At 58.1% G+C, this 12,509-nt stretch overlaps 1 protein-coding gene across 1 annotated transcript in view; it reads left to right on the top strand.

Annotated features, from left to right (window-relative positions):
- The first annotated feature begins 6,034 nt into the window (after positions 1-6,034).
- LOC121108858 (leucine-rich repeat-containing protein 4B-like) overlaps positions 6,035-12,509 on the top strand; it is an 8,486-nt gene continuing 2,011 nt past the window's right edge. Inside the window, 1 exon segment of the mRNA XM_040657017.2 lies at positions 6,035-6,156. Within this exon segment, the coding sequence (XP_040512951.1) occupies positions 6,035-6,156 (122 nt within the window).

Here is a 12,509-nt window from a genome sequence, read left to right on the forward strand (position 1 = left end):
ATCTATGGGTATCTATGGGGTCCTATGGGGTCCTATGGGGATGTATGGGGACCTATAGGGTCCTATGGGGATTTCTGGGGCACATGGGGTCCTGTGGGGTCCTATGGGGTCCTATGGGGCACATGGGGTTCTATGGGGATCTATGGGGTCCTATAGTGATCTATGGGGATCTATGGGGCTCTATGGGGTCCTATGGGGTCCTATGGGGTCTTATGGGGTCTCATAGGGATCTATGGGTATCTATGGGGTCCTATGGGGATCTATGGGGTCCTATGGGGGTCCTGTGGGGTCCTATGGGGACCTATAGGGTCCTATGGGGATTTATGGGGCACATGGGGTCCTGTGGGGTCCTATGGGGTTATATGGGGCACATGGGGTCCTATGGGGATCTATGGGGTCCTATAGTGATCTATGGGGTCCTATGGGGCTCTATGGGGTCCTATGGGGCACATGGGGTCTTATAGGGATCTATGGGTATCTATGGAGTCCTATGGGGTCCTATGGGGTCCTATGGGGGTCCTGTGGTGTCCTATGGGGACCTATAGGGTCCTATGGGGATTTATGGGGCACATGGGGTCCTGTGGGGTCCTATGGGGTTATATGGGGCACATGGGGTCCTATGGGGATCTAGGGCCACATGGGGTCCTGTGGGGTCTTATGGGGACCTATGGGGTCCTATGGGGTCCTATGGGGTCTTATGGGGTCCTATGGGGATCTATGGGGCTCTATGGGGTCCTATGGGGATCTATGGGGCACATGGGGTCCTGTGGGGACCTATGGGGATCTATAGGGTCCTATGGGGATCTATGGGGCACATGGGGTCCTATGGGGTCTTATGGGGAATCTATAGGGTCTTATGGGGTCCTGTGGGGTCCTATGGGGCACATGGGGTCCTGTGGAGTCCTATGGGGTTATATGGGGCACATGGGGGCCCTATGGGGTCTTATGGGGTCCTATGGGGATCTATGGGGTCCTATGGGATCCTATGGGGTCTTTGGGGTCCTATGGGGATCTATGGGGTCCTATGGGGATCTATGGGGCACATGGGGGCCCTATGGGGTCTTATGGGGTCCTATGGGTATCTATGGGGTCCTATGGGATCCTATGGGGATCTATGGGGCACATGGGGGTCCTGTGGGGTCTTACAGGGATCTATAGGGTCCTATGGGGTCGTACGGGGACCTATGGGGCACATGGGGTCCTATGGGTTCCTATGGGGTCCTGTGGGGCACATGGGGTCCTGTGGGGTCCTATGGGGTCCTATGGGGCACATGGGGTCCTATGGGGTCTTATAGGGTCCTGTGGGGTCCTATAGGTTCTTATGGGGTTTTATAGGGTCCTGTGGGGTCCTATGGGTTCTTATGGGGTCTTATGGGGTCCTATCGAGTCTTATGAGTTCCTATGGGGTCCTATGGGGGCTTATGGGTTCCTATGGGGATCTATGGGATCCTATGGGGTCTTATCGGGTCCTGTGGGATCCTATGGGTTCTTATGGGGTCCTATGGGGTCCTACTTGCTCCCGCGCTGTGCGTGGCCACGCCCCCCGCTCCAGACCACGCCCCCTTCTCTCCAGGCCACGCCCACCACTGCAGGCCACGCCCCCTCCGCGCCGCACAGCGGAGGAGCCGAACGGAGCCGAACGGGGCCGAAAGGAACCGAGCGGCGCCGAACGGATCCGAACACGGCCGAATAGAACCGAACGGATCCGAACGCGGCCGAACGGAACCGAACGGATCCGAACGGATCCGAGGGGAGCCGAAGGGATCCGAACGCGGCCGAACCGATCCGAGTGGGGCCGAAGGGATCCGAACGGGTCCCAACGCGGCCGAACGGAACCGAAGGGCGCCGAATAGAACCGAACGGATCCGAACGAGGCCGAACGGATCCGAACGCGGCCGAATAGAACCGAACGGATCCGAACGTACCCGAGGGGGGCCGAAGGGATCCGAACGGATCCGAACGCGGCCGAACGGATCCGGGGGGGGCCGAATAGAACCGAACGGATCCGAACGCGGCCGAACGGTTCCGAGGGGGACCGAATAGAACCGAACGGCGCCGAACGGATCCGAACGCGGCCGAACGGATCCGGGGGGGGCCGAATAGAACCGAACGGATCCGAACGCGGCCGAACGGTTCCGAGGGGGACCGAATAGAACCGAACGGCGCCGAACGGATCCGAACACGGCCGAACGGATCCGGGGGGGGCCGAATAGAACCGAACGGATCCGAACGCGGCCGAACGGATCCGAGGGGGGCCGAATAGATCCGAACGGATCCGAACGCGGCCGAACGGACCCGAGGGGGACCGAATAGAACCGAACGGATCCGAACGCGGCCGAACGGTTCCGAGGGGGACCGAATAGAACCGAACGGGGCCGAACGGATCCGAACACGGCCGAATAGAACCGAACGGATCCGAGGGGGGCCGAAGGGATCCGAACGGGTCCGAACGCGGCCGAACGGACCCGAGGGGGGCCGAAGGGATCCGAACGGATCCGAACGGGGCCGAACAGAACCGAACGGAACCGAACGAGGCCGAACGGACCCGAGGGGGACCGAAGGGATCCGAACGCGGCCGAATGGAACCGAAGGGGGCCGAATAGAACCGAACGGATCCGAACGGGTCCGAACGCGGCCGAACGGATCCGGGGGGGGCCGAATAGATCCGAACGGATCCGAACGCGGCCGAAGGGATCCGAACGCGGCCGAATAGAACCGAACGGATCCGAACGCGGCCGAACGGATCCGAGGGGGGCCGAATAGAACCGAACGGATCCGAACGCGGCCGAACGGAACCGAAGGGGGCCGAAGGGATCCGAACGCGGCCGAACGGAACCGAACGGAACCGAACGGAGCCGAGAGGGGAACCGAACGGAACCGAACGGGGACAAACGGGGACGAAACCGAACGGGGCCGAACGGAACCGAACGGCGCCGAATCGAACCCAGAGCGGAACGGAACGGAACCGAACGAGGCCGAAGGGGGCCGGACACGAATAGAGCCGAACCCGAACGGATCCGGAGCCGAACGGAACCGAACCGAACCCGAACGGATCCGGAGCCGAACGGAACCGAACCGAACCCGAACGGATCCGGAGCCGAACGGAGGCGAACCGAACGCGAAGAGATCCGGAGCCGAACGGAACCGAACGGATCCGGAGCCGAACGAAACCGAACCGAACCCGAACGGATCCGGAGCCGAACGGAGCCGAACCGGAGCCGAACGGAGCCGAACCGAACCCGAACGGATCCGGACCCGAACGGATCCGAACGCATTCGGAACCGAACGGAACCGAACCGAACCCGAAGGGATTCGGAGCCGAATCGGAGCGGATCGGAACCGGAGAGCGATGCTGCGGCCCGGCCCGGTGAGTGCGGGGGGGGAACCGGAATGCCCAGTATGGACCAGTATAGACCAGTATAGCCCAGTATGGACCAGTATAGCCCAGTATGAACCAGTAAGGCCAGTATGGACCGGGACCGGGACTCCCAGTATGGACCAGAACCCTCCCAGTATATCCCAGTATGGACCAGTATAGCCCGGTATGGAGCAGGGCATCCCCATAGGGACCGGGACTCCCAGTATGGACCAGTACCCTCCCAGTATATCCCAGTATGGACCAGTATGGCCAGTATGGACCAGTATAGCCCAGTATGGACCGGTATAGCCCAGTATGGATGGGTATAGCCCAGTATGGACCAGTATAGCCCAGTATGGACCAGTATAGCCCAGTATGAACCAGTAAGGCCAGTATGGACCAGGACCGGGACTCCCAGTATGGACCAGTATAGCCCAGTATGGACCGGTATAGCCCAGTATGGGCCGGTATAGCCCAGTATGAACCAGTAAGGCCAGTATGGACCGGGTCCGGGACTCCCAGTATGGACCTGTACTCTCCCAGTATATCCCAGTATGGACCAGTAAGCCCAGTATGGAGCAGGGCATCCCCATAGGGACCAGTAAGCCCAGTATGGACCAGTACCCCCCCGTATATCCCAGTATGGACCAGTATAGCCCAGTATGGACCGGTATAGCCCAGTATGGACCAGTAAGGCCAGTATGGACGTGGGATGGGACTCCCAGTATGGACCAGTATAGCCCAGTACGGACCAGTATATCCCAGTATGGACCAGTATGCCCAGTATGGAGCAGGGCATCCCCATAGGGACCAGTACTCCCAGTATGGACCAGTACCCTCCCAGTATAGCCCAGTATGGACCACTATAGCCCAGTATGGACCAGTATAGCCCAGTATGAACCAGTAAGGCCAGTATGGACTGGGACCAGTCCTCCCAGTATGGACCAGTATGCCCAGTATGGACCATTAGCACCCCCAGTATATCCCAGTTTGGACCAGTACTCCCAGTAGGAACCAGTATGCCCGGTATGGAGCAGGGCATCCCCAGTATGGACCAGTACTCCCAGTATGGACCAGTATAGCCCAGTATGGACCAGTATGGCCAGTATGGACCGGGACCGGGACTCCCAGTATGGACCAGTACCCTCCCAGTATATCCCAGTATGGACCAGTATAGCCCGGTATGGATCGGTATAGCCCAGTATGGACCAGTATAGCCCAGTATGGACCAGTATAGCTCAGTATGAACCAGTAAGGCCAGTATGGACTGGGACCAGTACTCCCAGTATGGACCTGTATAGCCCAGTATGGACCGGTATATCCCAGTATGGAACGGTATAGCCCAGTATGGACCTGTAAGGCCAGTAGGGACTGGGACCGGGACTCCCAGTATGGACCAGTATAGGCCAGTATGGACCAGTATAGGCCAGTATGGACCGGGACCGGGACCCCCAGTATGGACCAGTATAGCCCAGTACGGACCAGTATAGCCCAGTATGGACCGGTATAGCCCAGTATGAACCAGTAAGGCCAGTATGGACTGGGACGGGGACTCCCAGTATGGACCAGTATAGCCCAGTACGGACCAGTATAGCCCAGTATGGACCAGTAAGCCCTGTATGGATTGGGACCAGTACTCCCAGTACGGACCAGTATGCCCAGTATGGAGCAGGGCATCCCCATAGGGACCAGTACTCCCAGTATGGACCAGTACCCTCCCAGTATATCCCAGTATGGACCAGTATAGCCCAGTATGGACCGGTATAGCCCAGTATGGACCAGTATAGCCCAGTATGAACCAGTAAGGCCAGTATGGTCCGGGACCGGGACTCCCAGTATGGACCTGTATAGCCCAGTATGGACCGGTATATCCCAGTATGGACCGGTATAGCCCAGTATGGACCTGTAAGGCCAGTAGGGACTGGGACCGGGACTCCCAGTATGGACCAGTATAGGCCAGTATGGACCAGTAAGGCCAGTATGGACCGGGACCGGGACCCCCAGTATGGACCAGTATAGCCCAGTACGGACCAGTATAGCCCAGTATGGACCGGTATAGGCCAGTATGAACCAGTAAGGCCAGTATGGACTGGGACGGGGACTCCCAGTATGGACCAGTATAGCCCAGTACGGACCAGTATAGCCCAGTATGGACCAGTAAGCCCTGTATGGATTGGGACCAGTACTCCCAGTACGGACCAGTATGCCCAGTATGGAGCAGGGCATCCCCATAGGGACCAGTACTCCCAGTATGGACCAGTACCCTCCCAGTATATCCCAGTATGGACCAGTATAGCCCAGTATGGACCGGTATAGCCCAGTATGGACCAGTATAGCCCAGTATGAACCAGTAAGGCCAGTATGGACCGGGACCGGGACTCCCAGTATGGACCAGTATGCCCAGTATGGAGCAGGGCATCCTCATAGGAACCGGGACTCCCAGTATGGAGGAGTACTCTCCCAGTATATCCCAGTATGGACCGGTATAGCCCAGTATGGACCAGTATAGCCCAGTATGGAGCAGAGCATCCCCAGTATGGACCAGTATCCTCCCAGTATATCCCAGTATGGACCAGTATGCCCAGTATGGAGCAGGGCATCCCCATAGGGACCGGGACTCCCAGTATGGACCAGTACCCTCCCAGTATATCCCAGTATGGACCAGTATTGCCCAGTATGGACCAGTATGAACCAGTAAGGCCAGTATGGACCCGGACCGGGACTCCCAGTATGGACCAGTACTCCCAGTATGGAGCGGACATCCCCAGAATGGACCAGTACCCTCCCAGTATATCCCAGTATGGACCAGTATAGCCCAGTATGGAGCAGAGCATCCCCAGTATGGACCAGTAGCCCCCCCAGTATATCCCAGTATGGACCAGTACTCCCAGTATGGAGCAGAGCATCCCCAGTATGGACCAGTAACCCCCCCAGTCCATCCCAGTATGGACCAGTATAAACCAGTACCCCCCAACCCCCCAGTATAGCCCAGTACCCTCCCAGTATGGACCAGTAACCCCCCCAGTCCATCCCAGTGCCTGCCCAGTTCATCCCAGTCCATCCCAGTATATCCCAGTATATCCCAGTCCCCCCCAATCCATCCCAGTATATCCCAGTAGCCCCCAGTACATCCCAGTACCCCCCCAGTGCCCCCCATCCATCCCAGTACCCCTCCAGTATATCCCAGTCCATCCCAGTATATCCCAGTACCCCCCCAGTCCATCCCAGTGCCCCCCCAGTCCATCCCAGTCCATCCCAGTCCATCCCAGTATATCCCAGTATCCCCCCAGTCCATCCCAGTCCATCCCAGTTCCATCCCAGTGCCCCCCCAGTCCATCCCAGTATATCCCAGTACCCCCCCAGTCCATCCCAGTGCCCCCCCCAGTCCATCCCAGTCCATTCCAGTCCATCCCAGTATATCCCAGTATATCCCAGTCCCCCCCAATCCATCCCAGTATATCCCAGCCCATCCCAGTTCCATCCCAGTCAATCCCAGTCCATCCCAGTAGCCCCCAGTATATCCCAGTACCCCCCCAGTGCCCCCCATCCATCCCAGTACCCCTCCAGTATATCCCAGTCCATCCCAGTATATCCCAGTACCCCCCCAGTCCATCCCAGTCCATCCCAGTCCATCCCAGTCCATCCCAGTATCCCTCCAGTCCATCCCAGTATCCCTCCAGTCCATCCCAGTATCTCCCAGTCCATCCCAGTCCACCCCAGTGCCCCCGCAGTGCCTCCCAGTATATCCCAGTACCCCCCCAGTACCCCCCCAGTCCCCTCCCAGTCCATCCCAGTATATCCCAGTCCATCCCAGTCCATCCCAGTACCCCTCCAGTATATCCCAGTCCATCCCAGTATATCCCAGTACTCCCCCAGTCCATCCCAGTGCCCCCCCCAGTTCATCCCAGTCCATCCCAGTATCTCCCAGTCCATCCCAGTCCATCCCAGTGCCCCCGCAGTGCCTCCCAGTATATCCCAGTCCATCCCAGTCCATCCCAGTACCCCTCCAGTATATCCCAGTCCATCCCAGTTCCATCCCAGCCCCCCCCAGTTCATCCCAGTATACCCCAGTACCCCCCCAGTCCATCCCAGTGCCCCCCCAGTCCATCCCAGTCCATCCCAGTATATCCCAGTGCCCCCCAAGTCCATCCCAGTATATCCCAGTCCATCCCAGTATATCCCAGTGCCCGCCCAGTCCATCCCAGTCCATCCCAGTACCCTCCCCAGTCCATTCCAGTCCATCCCGGTGCCCCCCCCAGTCCATCCCAGTATATCCCAGTCCATCCCAGTATATCCCAGTATCTCCCAGTGCTCCCCCAGTCCATCCCAGTCCATCCCAGTATATCCCAGTGCCCGCCCAGTTCATCCCAGTCCATCCCAGTACCCTCCCAGTCCATCCCAGTATATCCCAGTATCTCCCAGTGCCCCCCCAGTCCATCCCAGTCCATCCCAGTATATCCCAGTGCCCGCCCAGTTCATCCCAGTCCATCCCAGTACCCTCCCCAGTCCAGTCCAGTTCAGTCCATCCCAGTGTCCCCCCAGTCCATCCCAGTATATCCCAGTCCATCCCAGTACATCCCAGTGCCTGCCCAGTTCATCCCAGTATATCCCAGTACCCTCCCAGTCCATCCCAGTTCCATCTCAGTTCATCCCAGTCCATCCCAGTATATCCCAGTGCCCCCCCAGTTCATCCCAGTATATCCCAGTGCCCCTCCAGTCCATCCCAGTCCATCCCAGTCCAACCCAGTATATCCCAGTCCATCCCAGTATATCCCAGTACCCCCACAGTATCCCCCCCAGTCCATCCCAGTATATCCCAGTCCCCTCCCAGTCCATCCCAGTCCATCCCAGTATATCCCAGTCCATCCCAGTCCATCCCAGTACCCTCCCAGTCCATCCCAGTTCCATCCCAGTGCCCCCCCAGTCCATCCCAGTATATCCCAGTCCATCCCAGTCCCCCCCACTTTAAGTCCCCCCGTTGCTATGGGGCTGCTGCCGGTTGCCATGGCGACGGTTGCCATGGCGACAGGAAGGGAAAGGGAGGGGGGGAGAGAAGCAGTGAGGCCCGTTCTGCCCCTCCCCCATCGGCCCTATAGGGGATATACGGACCCCCCCGGCCCTATAGATTCTATAGGGACCCCCCCAGCCCTATAGATTCTATAGGGACCCCCCCAACACTATAGGGGATGTAGGGACCCCCCTGGCCCTATAGATTCTATAGGGACCCCCCTGGCCCTATAGGGGATATAGGGACCCCCCTCGACCCTATAGATTCTATAGGGACCCTCCAGACCAATAGGGGATATAGGGACCCCCCCCCGGCCCTATAGATTCTATAGGCCCCCCCCCGGCCCTATAGGGGATGTAGGGACCCCCCCCCGGCCCTATAGATTCTATAGGGAACCCCCAAACCTTTAGGGGATATACGGACCCTCCCCGGCACTATAGGGGATATAGGGACCCCCCCGGCCCTATAGATTCTATAGGCCCCCCCCCGGCCCTATAGGGGACATAGGGACCCCCCCGGCCCTATAGATTCTATAGGGACCCCCCCGGCCCTATAGGGGATATAGGGACCCCCCCCGGCCCTATAGATTCTATAGGCCCCCCCCCGGCCCTATAGGGGACATAGGGACCCCCCCGGCCCTATAGATTCTATAGGGACCCCCCCAACACTATAGGGGATGTAGGGACCCCCCTGGCCCTATAGATTCTATAGGGACCCCCCTGGCCCTATAGGGGATATAGGGACCCCCCTCGACCCTATAGATTCTATAGGGACCCTCCAGACCAATAGGGGATATAGGGACCCCCCCCCGGCCCTATAGATTCTATAGGCCCCCCCCCCGGCCCTATAGGGGATGTAGGGACCCCCCCCGGCCCTATAGATTCTATAGGGAACCCCCAAACCTTTAGGGGATATACGGACCCTCCCCGGCACTATAGGGGATATAGGGACCCCCCCGGCCCTATAGATTCTATAGGGACCCCTCCAGCCCTATAGGGGATGTTGGGACCCCCCCGGCCCTATAGATTCTATAAGGAACCCCCAAACCTTTAGGGGATATACGGACCCTCCCCGGCACTATAGGGGATATAGGGACCCCCCCGGCCCTATAGATTCTATAGGGACCCCTCCAGCCCTATAGGGGATATAGGGACCCCCCCAGCCCTATAGATTCTGTAGGGCCCCCCCCAGCCCTAAAGGGGATATAGGAACCCCCCCGGCCCTATAGATTCTATAGGGCCACTCCTGGCCCTATAGGGGATAAAGGGACCCCCCCCAGCCCTGTAGGGGATAAAGGGACCCCCCTCCCGACCCTATAGATTCTATAGGGCCACTCCTGGCCCTATAGGGGATAAAGGGACCCCCCCGGCCCTATAGATTCTATGGGACCCCCCCCCCGACCAATAGGGGATATAGGAACCCCCGCGACCCTATAGATTCTATAGGGCCACTCCCGGCCCTATAGATTCTATAGGGACCCCCCAGGCCCTATAGGGGATATAGGGACCCCCCCGGCCCTATAGGGGATGTAGGGACCCCCCCGGCCCTATAGGGGATATAGGGACCCCCCCGGCCCTATATATTCTGTAGGCCCCCCCCAGCCCTATAGGGGATATAGGGATCCCCCCCGGCCCCATAGATTCTATAGGGACCCCCCCCAGCCCTATAGGGGACATAGAGACCCCCCCCCCCCAGCCCTATAGTGGATATAGGGACCCCCCCCGGCCCTATAGATTCTATAGGCCCCCCCCCAGCCCTATAGTGGATATAGGGACCCCCCACCGGCCTCATAGATTCTATAGGGACCCCCCCAGCCCTATAGGGGACATAGAGACCCCCCCCCCCAGCCCTATAGGGGATATAGGGACCCCCCCGGCCCTATAGATTCTATAGGCCCCCCCCAGCCCTATAGGGGATATAGGGACCCCCCCCCGGCCTCATAGATTCTATAGGGGACCCCCCCAGCCGTATAGGGGACATAGAGACCCCCCCCCCCAGCCCTATAGGGGATATAGGGACCCTCCCCGGCCCTATAGATTCTATAGGGACCCCCCCGGCCCTATAGGGGATATAGGGACCCCCCCAGCCCTATAGGGGATATAGGGACCCTCCTCAGACCTATAGATTCAATAGGGCCACTTCGGGCCCTATAGGGGATAAAGGGACCCCACCACCCTATAGATTCTATAGGGACCCCCCCAGCCCTATAGGGGAGAAAGGGACCCACCCTGGCCCCATAGATTCTATAGGGACCGCCCCAGACCTATAGGGGAAAAAGGGAACCCCCCCCCCCACCCTATAGATTCTATAGGGACCCCCACCCTATCGGGCCACTCAATGTCTATAGGGCCCCTTTATGCCTACAGGGCCCCACCCTATAGGGCTCCTCAGTGTCTATAGGGCCCCCCACCCTATAAAGCCCCATTGTGCTTATAGGGCCCCCCACCCCATAAGGCCCCCCCACCCTATAGGGCCCCTCTGTGCCTATGGGGTCTATAGGGCCCACCACCCTATATGGCCTCACTGTGCCTATAGGGGCCCCCCCCACCCTATAGGGCCCCATTGTGCCTATAGGGTCTATAGGGCCCCCCACCCCATAGGGCCTCACAGTGCATATAGGGCCCCCCACCCCATAGGCCCCCCCCACCCTATAGGGCCCCATTGTGTCTATAGGGCCACTCTGTGCCTATGGGGCAATTTGGGGGGGTCATAATTGGGGGGGGGGGGGGGCTGTAATTAAGGGTCATTATGGGGGGGCTGTAATTAGGGGTCATTATGGGGGGCGATGTAATTAAGAGCCATTATGGGGGGGTCTGTAATGAAGGGTCATTATGGGGGGGGGGCAGTAATTAAGGGGTCATTATGGGGGGGCTGTGATTAAGGGTCATTATGGGGTGGCTGTAATTAAGGGTCATTATGGGGGGGGCCGTAATTAAAGGTCATTATGAGGGGTCATTATGGGGGGACTGTAATTAGGGGTCATTATGGGGGAGTCTGTAATTAAGGGTCGTTATGGGGGGGCTGTAATTAAGGGTCATTATGGGGGGGGCAGTAATTAAGAGTCATTATTTGGGGGGCTGTAATTAGGGGTCGTTATGGGGGGGTCATTATGGGGGGGCAGTAATTAAGGGGTCATTATGGGGGGGCTGTGATTAAGGGTCATTATGGGGTGGCTGTAATTAAGGGTCATTATGGGGGGGGCCGTAATTAAAGGTCATTATGGGGGGGTTATTATGGGAGGGACGTAATTAGGGGTCATTGTGGGGGGGTCATTATAGGGGGGCTGTAATTAAGAGCCATTATGGGGGGGTCATTATGGGGGGGTCTGTAATTAAGGGTCATTATGGGGGGGGCAGTAATTAGGGGTCATTATGGGGGGGGTTGTAATTAAGGGTCATTATGGGGGGGCTGTAATTAGGGGTCATTATGGGGGAGGCTGTAATTAGGGGTCATTATGGGAGGGCTGTAATTAAGGGTCATTATGGGGGAGGCTATAATTAGGGATCGTTATGGGGAGGTCATTATGGGGGGGACTGTAATTAAGGGTCATTATGGGGGGGGCCGTAATTAAGGGTCATTATGAGGGGTCATTATGGGGGGACTGTAATTAGGGGTCATTATGGGGGAGTCTGTAATTAAGGGTCGTTATGGGGGGGCTGTAATTAAGGGTCATTATGGGGGGGGGCCGTAATTAAGGGTCATTATGAGGGGTCATTATGGGGGGACTGTAATTAGGGGTCATTATGGGGGAGTCTGTAATTAAGGGTCGTTATGGGGGGGCTGTAATTAAGGGTCATTATGGGGGGGGCAGTAATTAAGAGTCATTATTTGGGGGGCTGTAATTAGGGGTCATTATGGGGGGGTCATTATGGGGGGGCTGTAATTAAGAGCCATTATGGGGGGGGGGCTGTAATTAAGGGTCATTATGGGGGGGCTGTAATTAAAGGTCATTATGGGGGGGCTGTAATTATGGGTCGTTATGGGGGGGCTGTGATATAGGGTCATTATGGGGGGGGTCATTATGGGGGAGTCATTATTGGGGGGGCTGTAATTAAGGGTCATTATGGGGGTGGCAGTAATTAATGGTCATTATGTGGGGGCCATTATGGGGGGGGGCTGTAATTAGGGGTCATTATGGGGGGG

The sequence above is a fragment of the Gallus gallus genome, unplaced genomic scaffold, assembly GCF_016699485.2.
Source record: "Gallus gallus isolate bGalGal1 unplaced genomic scaffold, bGalGal1.mat.broiler.GRCg7b scaffold_43, whole genome shotgun sequence".
NCBI lineage: Eukaryota > Metazoa > Chordata > Aves > Galliformes > Phasianidae > Gallus > Gallus gallus.